Below are 16,629 nucleotides of genomic sequence, written 5' to 3' on the forward strand. Positions count from 1 at the left end.
TCAAAAGTCATGAAAAATCTGTGAAAAACTCGTGAAAAGGAACATCTTTGAAAACTCATTGAATGAGACCATCCTTGAAATCATGTGAAATAATCATGTAGAAATTCATGTAATAAAAGTACATGCAGGAATCAAAATACTTTCATGGAAGGTTCATAAGATTTATATCAGGAATATAATGTCAAGAATCAAAAGTTCTAACAAGAACCCTAATTTAATTTCAAGTAGTAGAGATTTTTAAGGATCATAAACACAATGATGAACTAATTTCCCACAATGAATCTTTACATACATAGAATGAAGACAAACATCTTCAATGGAATACTTGCTTGAGACTTGTTGTAACCCTAGGCTTAGCTCCAAAGAGACTTTCTAAGATTTTACGTTCTTAGAAGAGTGAATGAGAGAATAATAGGTGTATTTTGACTAGTTAACATTATAAAGGAATTTTCAGATTGTGCAAGGAGGATTTATAAAGGAAAGGGTTGAACTACCCTTAATAATTAGGAGAAGAATTTCATGTCGGTGAAGGGGGTTTGCGGTGCGCCGCCGAATGCATTGTCAGGGGTTCCGCAACGTGCGGCCTATCTTGCATTGAGTCTGAGTTTTTTGATTTTTGATGTTTATGAACAGGCAGCGCAGGACCCAATGTGGGATCCCTTTTATGCGGCGCACAATCTTGTTTTTACGCCTAAAACAAAGGGTGTCAACTGGGCCAGTCCGTCCGGTGGCCGGCTCATTGACACTGTCCCAACAAGGGCCTGACATCGGTTAGTCAAGACCGGTAGCCGGTCCAAGTTTTTAAAGGATTGGACTGTTCGGTGCATTTTTTGGTCTAGACCGGTAAGATCGCCCCGCTAAAGGATCGATAGCCGGCCCATCGGTCCACCAGCCTGGTAACAAAAAGCAATTAATTAATAAATAGATTCGTTGGGCCATTTTCTGGAAAGTGGTAAAAAATGGCATTTTTTTAAAAAAATATTAATCAAAATTTTTTTCTATAAATACCTACAATATTTAATTATTTTATCCCACCAGCAATCATCTAATTCTCTCTCAATTTCTCAATTTTTTCTTAAAGTAATATCAATCTTTTATTATTTTTTGCAATTAACAACATCAAGTGAAAGTTTTCAACTTTCAAGTGTTCAACATTTCATCAAATTTATGATTCTTTATTTGATTCCGATAATTTGGTATAATCGTTCATTTTCTTATTTTTATTTAGTAAATGAATTCTAGTACATTTAAATATTTAATTTTTGTGTTTATAATTTTTATTATTTTAATTTGCATAATTGATAGATTAAAAAATATACGTAAAAGTGTTAAAAATTTATGTTCCGACAGAGGTTGTGATAGTAAGAAAAAAAGTGCTTCCGATAGAGGTAGTACAAGTAGAAATTATTTTTGTATGCTTGAAGCACCACCTAGTAAATTTGGAGAAAAGGTGTAGGTGCACGTGATATGAATGAAAATGAATATCAAGAAACTTACGGTATAGAAGAGCCAAATGAATTTGAAGTAGAAATAGAACAAGATAATAATGATGATGTAGATGTTACAGCAACTAATCCTGATGAAGATATAGGTAATGCTCAATCTAGAACTGTTAGTCTTCCTCTACGACCTGTAAAATAAAGAAAAAAAATTAGTTTAGTTTGACACTATTTTGAACGCATAGCCAAAACAACTAAAGTTCAATATAAAGAATGTCAAAAACTTTTCGAGCATAAGTCCGGAGGTAAGAAAGGTGGGATGGGTCAATTGACTAGACATCTAGAGAATGAGCATCATAATTGGAAAGAACGAATAGGAGTGTTACTGGGCCAGTTCAAGGTGGATTAAACCCACAGACCAAAAAATTAATGGGGACGTATAATAAAATGAGGGACCGTGAAGAGATAGAGAAAATGATAGCTGTGGGTTGTCTACCTTTTTCATTTGCTTCTTCTGATACTTTTATTCATTATATACAATCAGTTTATAATTCCATATTTAATGGTATTCCTAGAAATATTTGTAGATTGGATATTTTTAGACTTCATGGATAATATGCATATTATTTACGTTGGCTATTAATAAATCTTCCATGTAGAGTTTCACTTATTTCTGATCTTGGTCATGCTATAAATAAAAATGATTATTTAACTGTTATTTGTCACTGGATAGATAGTGATTTTTTCATGCAAAAACATATTTTAGCATTTCAATATGATGAAGACCAAAAATATAATACACAATTTATTTCTAATTATATATCAATGGTTGCAAAACATTGTGGTCTTCAACACAAAGTTTTATGTATTCCTTTCAATAATGCATCTAACAACACCGTTGCTATTAACTCTTTAAAAACTGAGCTTCCCCCTCCCCTTTTTAGATGATATTTTTCATATTAGATGTGTTTGTCATATATATAATTTAATTGTAAAAGATGAACTTTATTTTCTTGAGTCAACAATTGAAAAAATTATGCATGCAGTTGGTTTTATTTAAGGAAATAATAGAAAAGCTATACTTAAAAATTTAAAAGAAAATGCATGAAAAATAATCTTAGACCAAGATTAATGTCCAAACAAATTGAGACTAGGTGAAATTTTACTTGTGATTTTTTAAAGACTTGCAATATTTATAAAGCCCCTATAACTATAATTTTTAATCAATATGCATCTAAATTTCCCGAAGTCATGTTGCAAGTATCTGTCAAGGCAGGGCAGCCCGGTGCACTAAAGCTCCAGCTATGTGCAGGGTCCGGGGAAGGGCCCGACCAAAAGGGTTTATTGTACGCAGTCTTACCTTGCATTTTTTCTAGAGGTTGTTTCCAAGGCTTGAACTCGTGACCTCCTGGTCACATGGCAGCAACTTTACCAGTTACTCCAAGGCTCCCCTTCTTGTAAGTATCTGATTGGACTAAAATTGATGATGTTATGTTTTTAGAAAAGTTTTATTTGGCTACTCTTGAATTTTTTGGTTCTTATTATCCTACTGTTTTTAATATTTTAGCTTATTTAGCCGAAATTTCTTTATTGCTTATGAAATATAAAAAGAAAGATGATTATGAAGAAGCTGCCACTGAAATAATAGAAAATTTTAAAAAATATCTTTTTTTTATTCTTTCTATTTATTTAATTGGTGTTATGTTAAATCCGTATATGAAATTTAGTACTATATCTAAATTTGTTCGCATTATATATGATTCTCTAGAAATTCAAAAAAATGAAGAGCCTAGTATGTTTAAGGCAATGAGTGATACAAATGATCATATTCAAGTATTATATAATCATTATATCGATTTACTTGATAATTCTACCCCTACTGATACTGTTCATCTATCTCGTCCTTCTAACGAACCATCATCTTTTAAAAGGCAGGCACATGGTATGCATGCCCATTGTGTTGCTAATTTATCTATTTGGAATAGAGTACAACCTACATCACAACTGAGCGTAAATTGAGACGAGCTTAATTTTTATTTGAGACGGACCTAAGAAATCTATGATGAAAATAGTATCACCACACTGAAATAGTGGAAGAACAATCAAAAATAATATTTAGTACTATCAATCATGGCTATAGATGTGCTAAATATTCTAATGTCAATTGTTGCATCGGAGAGCACATTAGTCAAGGAAGACAGCAGATCGAAGACAATCGACACTCTTTGAGGAGCAATGTCATGAATGTTTTAGTTTGTCTCAGAGATTGGATTAGATCAGAGTGAAGAAATAAATAAAGACCACAAGATACGGAAGAAGATGAAGAACTTGAAGAAATAATGTCAATTAGAGATTCTTCAGCACAAGCTAGTCCAAATTACGGATTAGTTGATTTTAAAAATTATGAGTCAATTTCTATTAATGTTAATACAGATGAATTGGAGAAAATGATTCGAAATATGTAGAAATTATAATTTATTATATACAACTAATTGTAAGTTTGTAACTTTGTATGTTTTGAATTTTATCAATATATTAATAAAGTCAAAGACTCATTGAGTCTTTGCATTTCTTAACTTTTTTCCCCATAAATTTTGTATGATTCAATTAAATAATTTGTAGTCACTATAAGATTGTAAAAATTATAATTTATTATATACACATAATTTCATAATCATGAATTGAAAATTAAATTTGTAGTCACTATAAGATTTCAATACTTGAAAAAATATAATTATAATAGATAGTATATTGTGAGTATATTTCATATACTTTATAAGTATATATAATATATAATCTAAGTATATTATTATAATAGATAGTATATTGTGACTATATTATAATAGATGATATATTGTGAGTATATTTGATATACATTATAAGTGTATATATATAATATAATGTAAGTGATATCATTATAATAGATAATACATTGTGAGTATATTTTTGTATAATTTTTAAGTATATATATAATATATAATTAAGTATATCACTATAATATATAGTATAATGTTAGTATATTTGATATACATAGTATGTATACATAGTATAATGTAACTATATCACTATAATAGATAGTATATTTTGAGTATATTATAATAGATAATATATTGTGAGTATATTTGGTATAATTGTAAGTATATATATAATATAATGTAAATATATCACTATAATAGATAGTATATTGTGAGTATATTTGATATACATTGTATATATATATATAGTATAATATAAGTATATTATTATAATAGATAGTATATTGTGAGTATATTTGGTATACTTTGTACGTATATAATGTAAGTATATTATTATAATAGATACTATATTGTGAGTATATTTGTATATTTTGTAAATATATATATATATATATATATATATATATATATATAATTATAATAGATAGTATATCACTGTAATATATAGTATACTGTGAGTTTTTTTTATATACATTGTACATATATATAGTATAATGTAACTATATCACTATAATATATAGTATATTGTAAGTATATTTGATATACATTATACTTATATATAATATAATGCAAGTATATCTTTATATTAGATAGTATATCACTATAATAAATAATATATTGAGAGTATATTTGATATACATAGTACATATATATAGTATAATGTAACTATATTATTATAATATATAGTGTATTGTAAGTATATTTGATATACATAGTACATATATATAGTATAATGTAACTATATCTCTATAATATATAGTATATTATAAGTATATTTGATATACATTGTACATATATATAGTATAATGTAAGTATATTATTATAATAGATAATATATTGTGAGTATATTTGGTATACTTTGTACGTATATATATAATATATAATGTAAGTATATTATTATAATAGATACTATATTGTGAGTATATTAGATATACATTGTTAGTATATATAGTATATTGTAACTATATCACTATAATAGAATAATAGATAGTATATTATGAGTATATTTGGTATACGTTGTAAGTATATATAATATAAGGTAAGTATATCATTATAATAGATAGTATATTGTAATTATATTTGGTATACATTGCTCGTATATATAATCCAATGTAAGTATATCATTATAATACATAGTATATTGTGATTATATTTGGTATACATTATAAGTATAAATGTAATATAATGTAAGTATATTATTATATATTTTAACTATATAAATTATTATAATTACTTCTAAATTAAATATATAATAATACACTATATTGATGATTGACTCAATATTTTTAATAAATAAACGTAGCAGAAAAAAAGAGCCCAACCTGGCCCAGCTTGACAGGCCCAGTCACTACCCTTAATGGGTCGTGGATTGGGGCATCTGCCATTTTGGAACTGTTGGGCCCGCCCCGGACCTGCCCATCAAGGGCAAGACCGGCCCAGCCCGTTTCGGTAGCCCGGTGGCCAAAAAAATTAGTGGACCGGGTCAGACAGGCATACCTAAAACTCCCACAAAGGTATCGATACATATCCAAATGATTTTCAATCATTCTAAGGGTCCAAAGTGTTTTGAGCTAAAAAGGGCCCTTAAAGCTACATGAACATGGAACGAACTTGAGGAATGTTACACATTTGTACACTCAAGTTCACTCAAAAGCTCTAAAGAAAATCTTTGTAACCCAAGAAGACTGAACTAGACACCACACACCGATGATCTGAACTATTATTAAATATATGTCTCACATTACCTTTAAACTTACTATTTCTCGTTATATTCTACCTTTTAACTAACTTGTAGATAATTTGACTTGCACATAGCAATAATCGACTATCATTTTACAAAAAGATTTCAATTTTCTCACCACCACCCCTCTTGAGTTTCACACACTTTGATGATTTTCAATTTCTCCAATGTTCTTTACCGTACGCGGTCTCATCACAACATTTTTTATTGCTATGGCCACCACATCACACTTTCTATCGTAGTCAATGCTTAGGATAAAAAATTGTGACTAGAGGATCATGGATTGTCCATGTGAATTAACCCAACTACCAATCAGAAAGAGATAATTAAGTATCCATAAATTTTTATCTGTAGAGAAATTACTATAGTGAAAATTAATTGTCTCCTAAAACCCACTACTTCTCTTCTTCAAAATAAGGAGCCAATATACGCATCGTGAACAACTCTTTTGACAAATAAAACTCTCCCTTAACTCTTCCATAAACACAAAAGAGTAAAAGATATTTAGTTCAGGACTAGAACTGTGTTTCCCAAAGAGACGAAGAGCATGTGTTGATTAGCTTATTTTAGTGTTTTAATTGAAATAGTTTTTAAGTAGTTTTATAGAGTTTGAGTAAAATAATAAATATTTTTACACTTATTTGATGTAAAAAAGACAAAAATAAACCAAAACTCATAAGTTAAAATTCTTAGACTTATGATTAAGCCCATCCAAGGCTATTTTTTTGTGGTGAGTTCAACAATTCTACTACAATTAAAAGTTGGGTAACTTAGAGAATTTCCGCTAATTTAGGAGCTAATTACTTAGATTCATGTTAGTTTATAATATTATGAATCTCTTTTCTCTCTCTCTCATCTTTCCCTATATCTGATATTTTAGATACATCTATCTAGTGTGATTCACATGTATCTGAGATACATATACTATCTCGCTCGCCTCCCTCCTATATTGCTCGCTTCTCTTCCTATTTTAGTGTATCTGGTAGCAAAAATAGATGTATTTAAGTGTATATGACTTGGAATATTGTATGAAATTATTAATTAGTGAGACAATATATAATTTTTTTAAACTATAGAGAGAATTAAGACCTATTTGGAAAGACACTCTGATAATTGAATTTGGTATAATTACAATGTCTAGTAAATATGATAGGAATGTTTGTCTAATTAGGTAATTCTTTCTTAAAATTTACAAAACTCTTCGTTCTCGCTCCACGATTTAGTAAGGGTTTGGATTGACTTATTTTAAATAGCTTTTGACTTTGAAATTCTTTTTTAATTTTGGAAATGTTTGAAAAAAACATTTTTTTTTAAAATTGAAAAAGTATTTTAAAAAAAGAAAGCCTAAAGATAAAAGTTGAATATTCTCAACTTATAACTTTACTATAAGTCACTTAAAAAAGAGTCAATATTAAATACCCCTTAGTAATCTTTCTAACAACTACATTTAGAAATGAGTTTCATTTTTTATTCAGAATTCAAAAAGAATTCTAAAAGGTGGAGGATAAAATTTGAGAAACTTTGGAGCCACAAGTAAGAGAAAGAAGTGGGGCCAAGTAACGGGAATAAGTAAATGTGCAGATCAGGGTAGGTGTTAATGCTGGGTAGACCATGGCTGCAACGAACCTGTCCGCTTCTATAACATTCCGGGCACCGGAGTTCACCAAAAACCACCATAAAGCCGTGATTTATCCTCCTAAAAGAATACCGATTTCCATATGTTGCGCCACCAGCTCAGCAACCACCAAAAAACCTGAAATTGAACTAGAGTTCATCGGGGTACGTGCACAAGTATTGGTTTCAACTTGTTTGTTTTATTATTGATTTCTTAATCAATATTAATTATTGCAGCCAAAACCAGATGAAAATGGCAAGTACCCTATGGATAAAACAAAAGCAGTAAGTGGTGAGAAGCTGTTGAGGAACATCATGTCAGAGAACAATATAAAGTTGTATGCTGCATATGTGAGTTCACTTTGTAATTCTAGCCATGGATGACGAATCAATTCCATCATTTTCTTTTCTTACATGTATTAGATTAGCTGGGAACGTCTTCTCTCTCATGAATCTTGGAATTTGTTCACTCTACTTCAATTTCGATGCCCTTAATAACATTTAATCATATTCTTTTAGTTGAATATCCCTCTTATATAGTCAACTCATTTCAAGTGACTTGGGTCAAGAAATGGGTCGGATTTAGAATGTATTGGGTGCAAAATAAATCCATATTCTACATCATTAAATATATACAGAAAATTGTATTTCACTAAAATGACCATGGAAGCTAACTAGGCAAAATTGGATGACCAAGAAAGCTAACGAAGCAAATTTGGATAATTTTTGAAAAACAAAACAAAGTTTAGTGACTTTGGTGGTCAATTACCATAAGTTGAATGACCATTCATGCCTTCAACAAAATTGCTTACAATAGCATTGTCTTCTTTCAATCTATGGAATAGTATGATGTAGAGAGTAATGAACTTTGTGTAACTTGTGTAAAACAATTAGGTGAAAGTTTACATGTGAGCAATGAAGAAGTTTGAAATTGTATTTCATTTGTTACAAGCTATGTTCATTTTACGACACGACTCAACACCAGCTAATCACCATTTTCTTAAATGTTTATAATAATGTATGGATGCTTTATCGATCTCCTGGAAGATCATAAACTGCTTGAGTACATAATCATCTTCCCCTCTATGATGGTTTGCATAAGAAGGTGCTACAATATCATATAGCAAAGAAATCAATTTAAATCATTTGTGGGTTGGAATTTGGACATATAGGAAATATAATGCTATGAAATTTCAAGCGAATAAAAGATTCAGCTTTTTCAATCTGTATGTTTTATTGTTGCACCTCTTTTTGATCTTGAACACCATGTCTACCTTTTGGCAGGGAAAGGTGATGAATTGTGGAGGCGGTGGAAGCTGTGGTACTTGTATTGTGGAGGTATAAGTCTTTTATTCTCCACTACGCTTGTTAGTTATCAGACAAAAATATCCAAACAAAATTATTTGCTGGTTTTATTGGTTGAAACTCGGTACTTCACACTTTGGCTCTTACATCTTAGATGGATGGTGCATTAATCTATGCTGTAGCACATTTTAATTAGATTTTGGAATAAAATTGGTCCATACATCACGATTTTGCGTATCTGATTATCAGATTGGTGGGTTGCTGCTGAACCATTTGTAGTGAGCTTAGACGTTACCAAATGGTTTTACTGGCTAAACTTCTTAGTTTTAGAGATATTAACGTCCCAAATTTTTTCCTTCTTTTTATGATGCTTACCAAATTTCTTCCTGGTGATGCAGATTATAGATGGAAAGGATCTACTTAATGAGAGAACAAATACAGAGCTCCGGTACCTAAAGAAGGTATGGGCTCTACAAGCCTCTGCTTTCAGCTTCTCTTCTGTAACCTCAGTCACATTCTTTTCACAAAAAATTGAATCAATCAGATTTGGAGTGATCACTTTAAGGCTGTTTCAGTACGAATATCAAACTTTTGTGGTTGATTTGCACCTTGTAACAACTAGTGTTATCAACTTATGTCTGGTGGAGTAACAACTTATTGTTCTTATGAAGATGCTTATAATGGTTCATACATATCCCACTTAATCTTCAGAAAAATTTGCTCATTCAGTTTTCATAGTTGTGCAGAAACCTGAGTCATGGAGATTGGCTTGCCAAACTATAGTTGGAAATAAGGAAAACTCTGGGAAGGTACGTACCAAAAATATATATGAACTTGTTTAGCTGCATTCCTTAGATTTCAATGTTTTTCAAAATCATTCAACATAAACTTGAACGTATTCCAACAATTTATGACCTAATAAAACCTAAATGCTCTTGAGTGCAAGAAAATCCAAGATAGGTGTCACTATAAGGTCCTAAACAGCAACTAAAAATGAACTAGTGTAAGCGTCTGCATGTGAAGCGTTCTCTCACAACGTATTGGTCTTCCAATAATGTGTACAGGTAGTGGTACAGAGGTTGCCTCAATGGAAGAAGTGATGGTAGATGAAGTCAACAGCTAACTCACCAAGAAACAGAAGAATATATGCATGTGGAGTAATACTTTGAGGTTTGAAGAGAGTATAAATAGTTTGAAGAGAGTATAAATCTCCAGAAACTAGAATGCTTCATGACTAGGTAGGACATATGAATTTTATTCCTTCATTGAGTACCAGCAAAGTTTTTTCTGCTCCAGCATTTTACATTACAAAGGATGTGTTCAAGTTATAAGGGTTAAACTAAGCAACAGCCTGCTGCAAACGTTCTTTGTTTACTTAGTCGAAGCCATCCTTAATTAGTTTCATATACTTGATTTCGTATATATCTATTCTGAAAAGTCAGTACCTTTTAATTATACCCATTCATTAAAGAACTAGTTTATAAATACGTACGTTCCGTGCTAAGCAATATAAAATATTTAGATCATTTTAGAATAAGCAATGTGTTACGTGAATTTTGAAAGGTAAAGATACAAACTCGAAACTGATATGGTTAGCTCACTATTCAAAAGTCGAAAAAATATCCTTCATTTTCAGGGGAGAAAGAAACGTTTCCTTAATAGTATTCTACTTCAATCAATACTTGTATAATGTATAGTGTACACAATCAATTGAATTGGTTTGACAATTTTTAATGTAATTCATCTGTGAAGTTGACATATGAACATTAGCTGAATTGTAAAAATAAGAGATAAGTATTGAAAAGAGAGGTGTGTTTCTCAAACCAATGAGTGATAGTTTTGGTATATGAAACTCATACTTATAATAGATTAGGTATGAAACTCAAAAAAAGGATAATTTAAGTGTGTTTTTGACACTTCACTCATTAATAATTTAAATAGATTGATCTTTTTATTTTTCTTTTTTTATTGTCAAATAAAAAGTAACAAGAATGAGAGGTTTTAAGCTTATTATAAAATATAACACAACAATCACGTATCAGATTTTGATGGTTTGATATTTTAGTGCTCCATGAAAAACTAACACTATTTTAATTCTGATGGCTTAAATGAGTCCACCACTATCTAGAAGACTAGGTCCTTAGCTATATTAAAAACATGAAGAACAGTAAAAGCTTGAAGTAAATAACAAGAATGTTTACTTGGAAACCTCCTTACTCAAGGGACGAAAAAACCACGTTCTGTCACACAGGATTTCTCAACTGCTTCACTAACTTCAAGCAACTTGTGAGTACAGACTTCAAGGATTAAATTCTTAATCCTACACGGCTTGTAACACCTCTATTACAAGACTCAAAGCAATAACCCTATTGCCCATTGTATCAACTACCTCTAGTTAATATAGACCTTGCTCAAACACAACTCGGCTAACCCTCGCCATGAACTCGACTTCACAAAGATTACAACTAAAATGATCTTTGTTCCTTTATCATATAGGAATAGATCTTAAAATATATAAGTACAAGATACTAAACTCAAATGACAACTCAAGACTTTTGTAGATCACTTGATCAGGTCCCTTACTACTTGTGAGAATAGTCTCCGTCTTTGAGAGAATGCCTTTTGCTTTGAATGTTCTTTTTTGCAAAAACTAGGTACTTTCTTTCCAAAGTATTTAATCTATAGGATAGACAAAAACAACATAGTAGTATGCCATTGGTTTAGAACTCTGCATCTCTACTGCCCTGCCCACCTACCATTGCAGGTTTGGCAGCTTTACAGCTGCACTCCACTGTCTTGTCCTGAATGCCTACATCTTGAAGGATCAGGTCTCTCTACCAAATCCTACTATTTCGTAGCTTGTTAAATGATCAAAAGCATATGAATACAACATTTTCCTCTTTTTGATGATGAAAAACTATTCATGTTAGTTACCCCTTCTTGCTAGCACATTCCCCCTATCAGCATGCTTCCCCCTTTAACCAAGACCGGGTCCCATGGTCTGAACTGATTTACCTTTATCAAACATATCTTTTCCCTTTTGACATCATAAAAAGGTAATAACAGTAAACCAAATAATATCACATGCAATTCGGGTAAATCCATGGTTACTGGACAACACTAACACAAATAAATAAGCATTAAACCAAAGAAAAGAGACAGTAGATACAAAAGATTAATCATTCATAATTCATAGGATATACATAACAAGAAGTGTAGAAGAAATACTTAAGAGAGCCTAAACCAACAATGCAAATTGGGGTCAACAGAAGCATAGAAAAAAAAGGTAGAGACACAGGAGGACTTAGGAATGAGGGGGTTGGTGGGTCAAAGAGCGAAGAATTAGGGTCATGCATTCATTTTCTGCTGCATGAGACTTCAGCAACTGCTTAGTGAGATCCTTCACTTCTCCTGCAAGACTTGCATTCTCAATAGTTAAGGCATCCACTCGTGCCTTCAAAGTTGCATTTTATTTTGCAAAGTCTCATAAGCACCAGGTATTTGAGCCCGTTCCTGCTGTAAGATGGCCTTCGATATGCTTATCTCAATATCATGTTGGGCCAAAAAAATTAGTCATTTCCTCCAAATCTCCCTTCAAACGCCCTTGTTGCACAAGAATATTGAACACCTGAGACTTAGCTTTATTTCTGGTCCATCCTTTAATATATTTACACTCAATGAGATTGTTAAGGGAGAAGGACTGCTTGATTGTCCCTGTGACTCCCTTGCCAAGTTTGATGTCAAAGTGGGCAAATACACAATTCAATAAATAATCATAAGCCAGTCCATGACGATCATACTTTATCGTTAAGATTTTATACATGTGCTCTAACATAATCCTTTGGGTATTGATCTCATCAATTTTGGTGAGGGTTTCCATTAGAAACAAGTTTGCTGCAGAGTCAATTATGCATTTTTCAGATCTTGGAAGCAATACTTTGTTCACAAACTCAAACAATAACTGGTAATCTCCCTTAAGGAATTTCTTTGGGACAGCCACACAGTTCAAAATGGTCATCTTCCCTACCTCCTCAATGAAATGAGGTGTTTCTGAGGACTTCTTAACTCTCCTAACCCCTTCTATAAGCATATTCATTATTTGTACCAGAATTTCCTCATCCAAATGAACCCTTACATCCTGCACCTTTGTATCCAGAATCCCCCATCTTAGAATTCTATGTTGCAATATAATTCTCTGATTTTCCTTTCATATAGAGTGGGAACTCACCACTCAAACAAATGCATCTAGTCCTGTAGTTCGACAACGTTAATTAGGTTCCGCACACCTGGTTTGATAAAGATCTCAGGATCAAACACCCACCCATTTAACACCCAACGTCAGCATATTGACCAGCTTTGTTCTTTTCAATTCTTTTTCAACTTTTCTCTTCTTACTTGTAGAACCTGGTCCCTTAGCATAGTTTGAACTAGGTTCTACAGACCCCACCCCCTTCCTCTTACTGGTGCCAATGTTCTTCTTTTTTTTAGGCTTGACACTCCTTATCTTTGTAGGTTTTAAAACACGTGCATTTCTCCTGCTCTTAGCCCTGCCAGAGTAAGATCATCAGATTCTATATAGCTATCATCTATCTCCTCAGATATAACTACCAATTTTTCTGGAGGAATTTCTTCATCCTCAAACATTGTACTCAGTCTTGTTTTCTGTTTCTTGGCTTCCTTTCCTTGTTCACATCCATCGCATATCCCAATAATTTCTTCCCAGATTCACACGTTGCATAGGTTTTGACAACCTTAGGAGTTGGGACAACAATCTCCTTTCCATTTTTCTTCCAGACTAGGGGACAATTATCTTCATCTTCCACATCATCTTCTTTTAAAGGTTGAAGATTTAGAAGTGAAGCACTAGATATCTTATCAAAGGTTGGCCCAGAGGAAAGAATGAGAGGTTCAGTGGGAGATTTTTCTTCGGGGTCTGAGAGATTTGGGCGAGAATATTCTATCATTTTAGTAAGACTTTGAACAATCCATTCCTCACCAGCCGCTAAAATGTTTGAACCATTGCCTCACTCATCTGGTAAATCTCCTTCAAAATGTTGTTCAAACATCACGAAAGAGGCTGGACCAGGTTGAGAGACTGAAATAGGTTCAAATAAAGGCTCCATTGCAGGCATCTTAAGAATGGACTGAACCTTTGAGTTAGTAGAGGCAGAGGGAGAAAAATCTGGTGATGGGAAAGTATGAGAGTTGGAGAATAGGGTTGTTCTTCGGGCTTGGAGATGGGATTTTGGTCAGGAAGATGTCACGACCCAATTACTCAAGTCATGATGACACCTACTATAACCCATCAGTAGGTAAGTCAACCCATATCATGGAACTGCATGTAATGAAATTAAGGGTAAAAACTATATCAGTAGTGACACCATAACAATAATTATCGAGTAAGGAAAGGAGGCCTTGAGTTGATATTTAAAAGAAGGAGTTCGTCCTGGTGTGCTGCTTCCTTTCCTGCCACTACTTTTTGAGTCAAAAACTCCTCTTTGGTTTAATTCATATTCAACTTTCTCTAGCGGAATTAGACTTTCATTTCTCTTTCTTCAAATCCAGCATGACATGTGTCAAGAATCAAAGAAAAGTTCGAAAATTGGCGAATTCAATGTTTCCATATCTTATAAAAGAATGAGCGAAAGCAAACCAAAAAATATATATACAAATAGAATCCCTCTCAAAACTTGAAAGTTACAAGTATAGAGTTGCTACAAAATGATACAATTGTCGAAAGTGGACCACAAAAATAAAGACTTATCTTAAAAAGTAAAAAACTAGTCAATTATATACATATGTAGATAGATAAATCCAGGACGTCATGTGCTCACCCTCGCCTCCTATGTAGACTGTGCCTGGCTCTAATCAGTACTGGTAATTGGTGCTTGATGAGCATCATGAAAATATATGCAGAGTATAGTATGAGTACCAAAACAACAGGTACCCACTAGACATCATAGGCCGATTGAGATTGAAAAGTTAAACCAATATGAAAAGATAGAATCTAGGGAACAATAAAGTTCAAATGCAATGTAAGGGAGATGCACGCAAGTGTAAAAGAACTAAAAGAAACTAAGTACAACTAACTAAATGTAAGACCCCGAAAACTGAAAAGTTAAAACAAAGGAAAATTTCAAGAGAAATGGACTGTCCCAAGGCCTACGAGTTGACCTACCAGTCTTTGGAACTCCTACAGGTCGTAGTAATGACTCATAGGGTTGACCTTGAGGGTTGGAAAATTTCTTAAGTATGGAAGTGGGTTCAAGAGTCAAGGTGACGACTCGTAGGAATGGGGATGACTCGTAGAGTGAGTCGTAGAGTTGATCTCTGATTTCATGAAATTAACAAGACTCAGTATTTTTGAAACTACTCAAGAGGACGATTCATAGAATGGAGTCGTAGGATTGGGCTCTGAGTCCTGATTTTTGACTAAATGAAGAGGGAAATTGAAGAGTCATTTGTACGACTTGTAGGAGAGTCGACGACTCATAAAGATCAGTCGTGGGGATCAAGTTTCATTCTAATAGCCTATGATTTTGGAGCACTACTTTGATGACTCATATTGACGACTCGTAGATTAAATGACGACTTGTAGAAGCCATCTGTAGTGTCATAAATGGTGATTCTTAATTTTTCATAGATGTTAAGGTCAATTCTTAAGTGTGGGAATAGATTTGGAGATATTTTAAGATCACAAGAATCCTTTATCATAAAGTCGAGCTGAAAGCTTCCTTACCAATTGAGTTTTGGTAAAAGATTTTATTTAGGTCAACTTTAAATGATAATATATTCTAGAATATAATGAATTAGGTAGCGCATGACCTATCAAATTAAAGTCTTTGATTTCTATTTCCAATGCCACCAAGTTTACCTTATTTTAAGTCCAGAGTAAAAAATTATTACCGTTTACTAAAGACTGCCATATTAGAAATTTTAGGACCTTAAATTACGACTCGTAGGAAAAAGCTACGAATCGTAGAAATGTTTACGACTTGTAAAGATGAGTCATAAACGAAAATTAAAGTCTCATTTTTCAGCATTTTTAGGGGTTTCTTGGATGAATTGGGTCTATGACCCATAGACCTTTTGACAACTCATAAAGAACTATTCATAGGGTCTTCCGATCAGGTTTCATGAGGGGTTGTTTGGTATTTTACCTATAATTTCCTTAATGTATGTGGATATTTTTGGGACTAGGTTCTCAACTATTGACTACACTAAGTATTCCTAAACTCTCATTCTCACACTAAGTCCCAAATTCACAAAACCCTCCCCCCCAAAGATTCTCTCAAAGTCTTCTTCATCTCAATCAAAAGCTAGGGTTCCATCCAAGATCTTCAAGTCTCCATTTTCAAGCATTGCATTAGGGCCTTATTCCCCAAGGTATGTGGGTCTTTATTCATGGGTTCTTCCACCCATGGATCCTAAGTATTTTCTAACCTAGTAGCTCAATTTCATATTGTGAATTTTATGAAGTTTTATATCATGATTCCAAATGCATATATTATTAAGTATTTGAAATTTAATTACCTATGTTAGCTTATATTGGCTC

The 16,629-nt window shown here is 32.5% G+C and overlaps 1 protein-coding gene across 2 annotated transcripts; it reads left to right on the plus strand.

Moving 5' to 3' along the window:
• Nucleotides 1–7,647: 7,647 nt before the first annotated feature.
• Nucleotides 7,648–10,478, plus strand: LOC129890828 (photosynthetic NDH subunit of subcomplex B 3, chloroplastic). 2 transcript variants are annotated; one of them, XM_055966300.1, is made up of 6 exons: nucleotides 7,648–7,934; nucleotides 8,007–8,120; nucleotides 9,054–9,107; nucleotides 9,473–9,535; nucleotides 9,813–9,883; nucleotides 10,139–10,478. In XM_055966300.1, the coding sequence occupies exons 1-5, from the start codon at nucleotides 7,767–7,769 to the stop codon at nucleotides 9,855–9,857; spliced, it is 444 nt and encodes a 147-aa protein (XP_055822275.1). In that variant the 5' UTR covers nucleotides 7,648–7,766; the 3' UTR covers nucleotides 9,858–9,883; nucleotides 10,139–10,478. The 2 variants fall into 2 exon arrangements, with proteins under 2 accessions (XP_055822275.1, XP_055822274.1); XM_055966299.1 differs by having other exon boundaries at nucleotides 7,650–7,934; nucleotides 9,821–9,883.
• The last annotated feature ends 6,151 nt before the right edge of the window (nucleotides 10,479–16,629 follow it).

The sequence above is a fragment of the Solanum dulcamara genome, chromosome 5 (assembly GCF_947179165.1).
Source record: "Solanum dulcamara chromosome 5, daSolDulc1.2, whole genome shotgun sequence".
Lineage (NCBI taxonomy): Eukaryota > Viridiplantae > Streptophyta > Magnoliopsida > Solanales > Solanaceae > Solanum > Solanum dulcamara.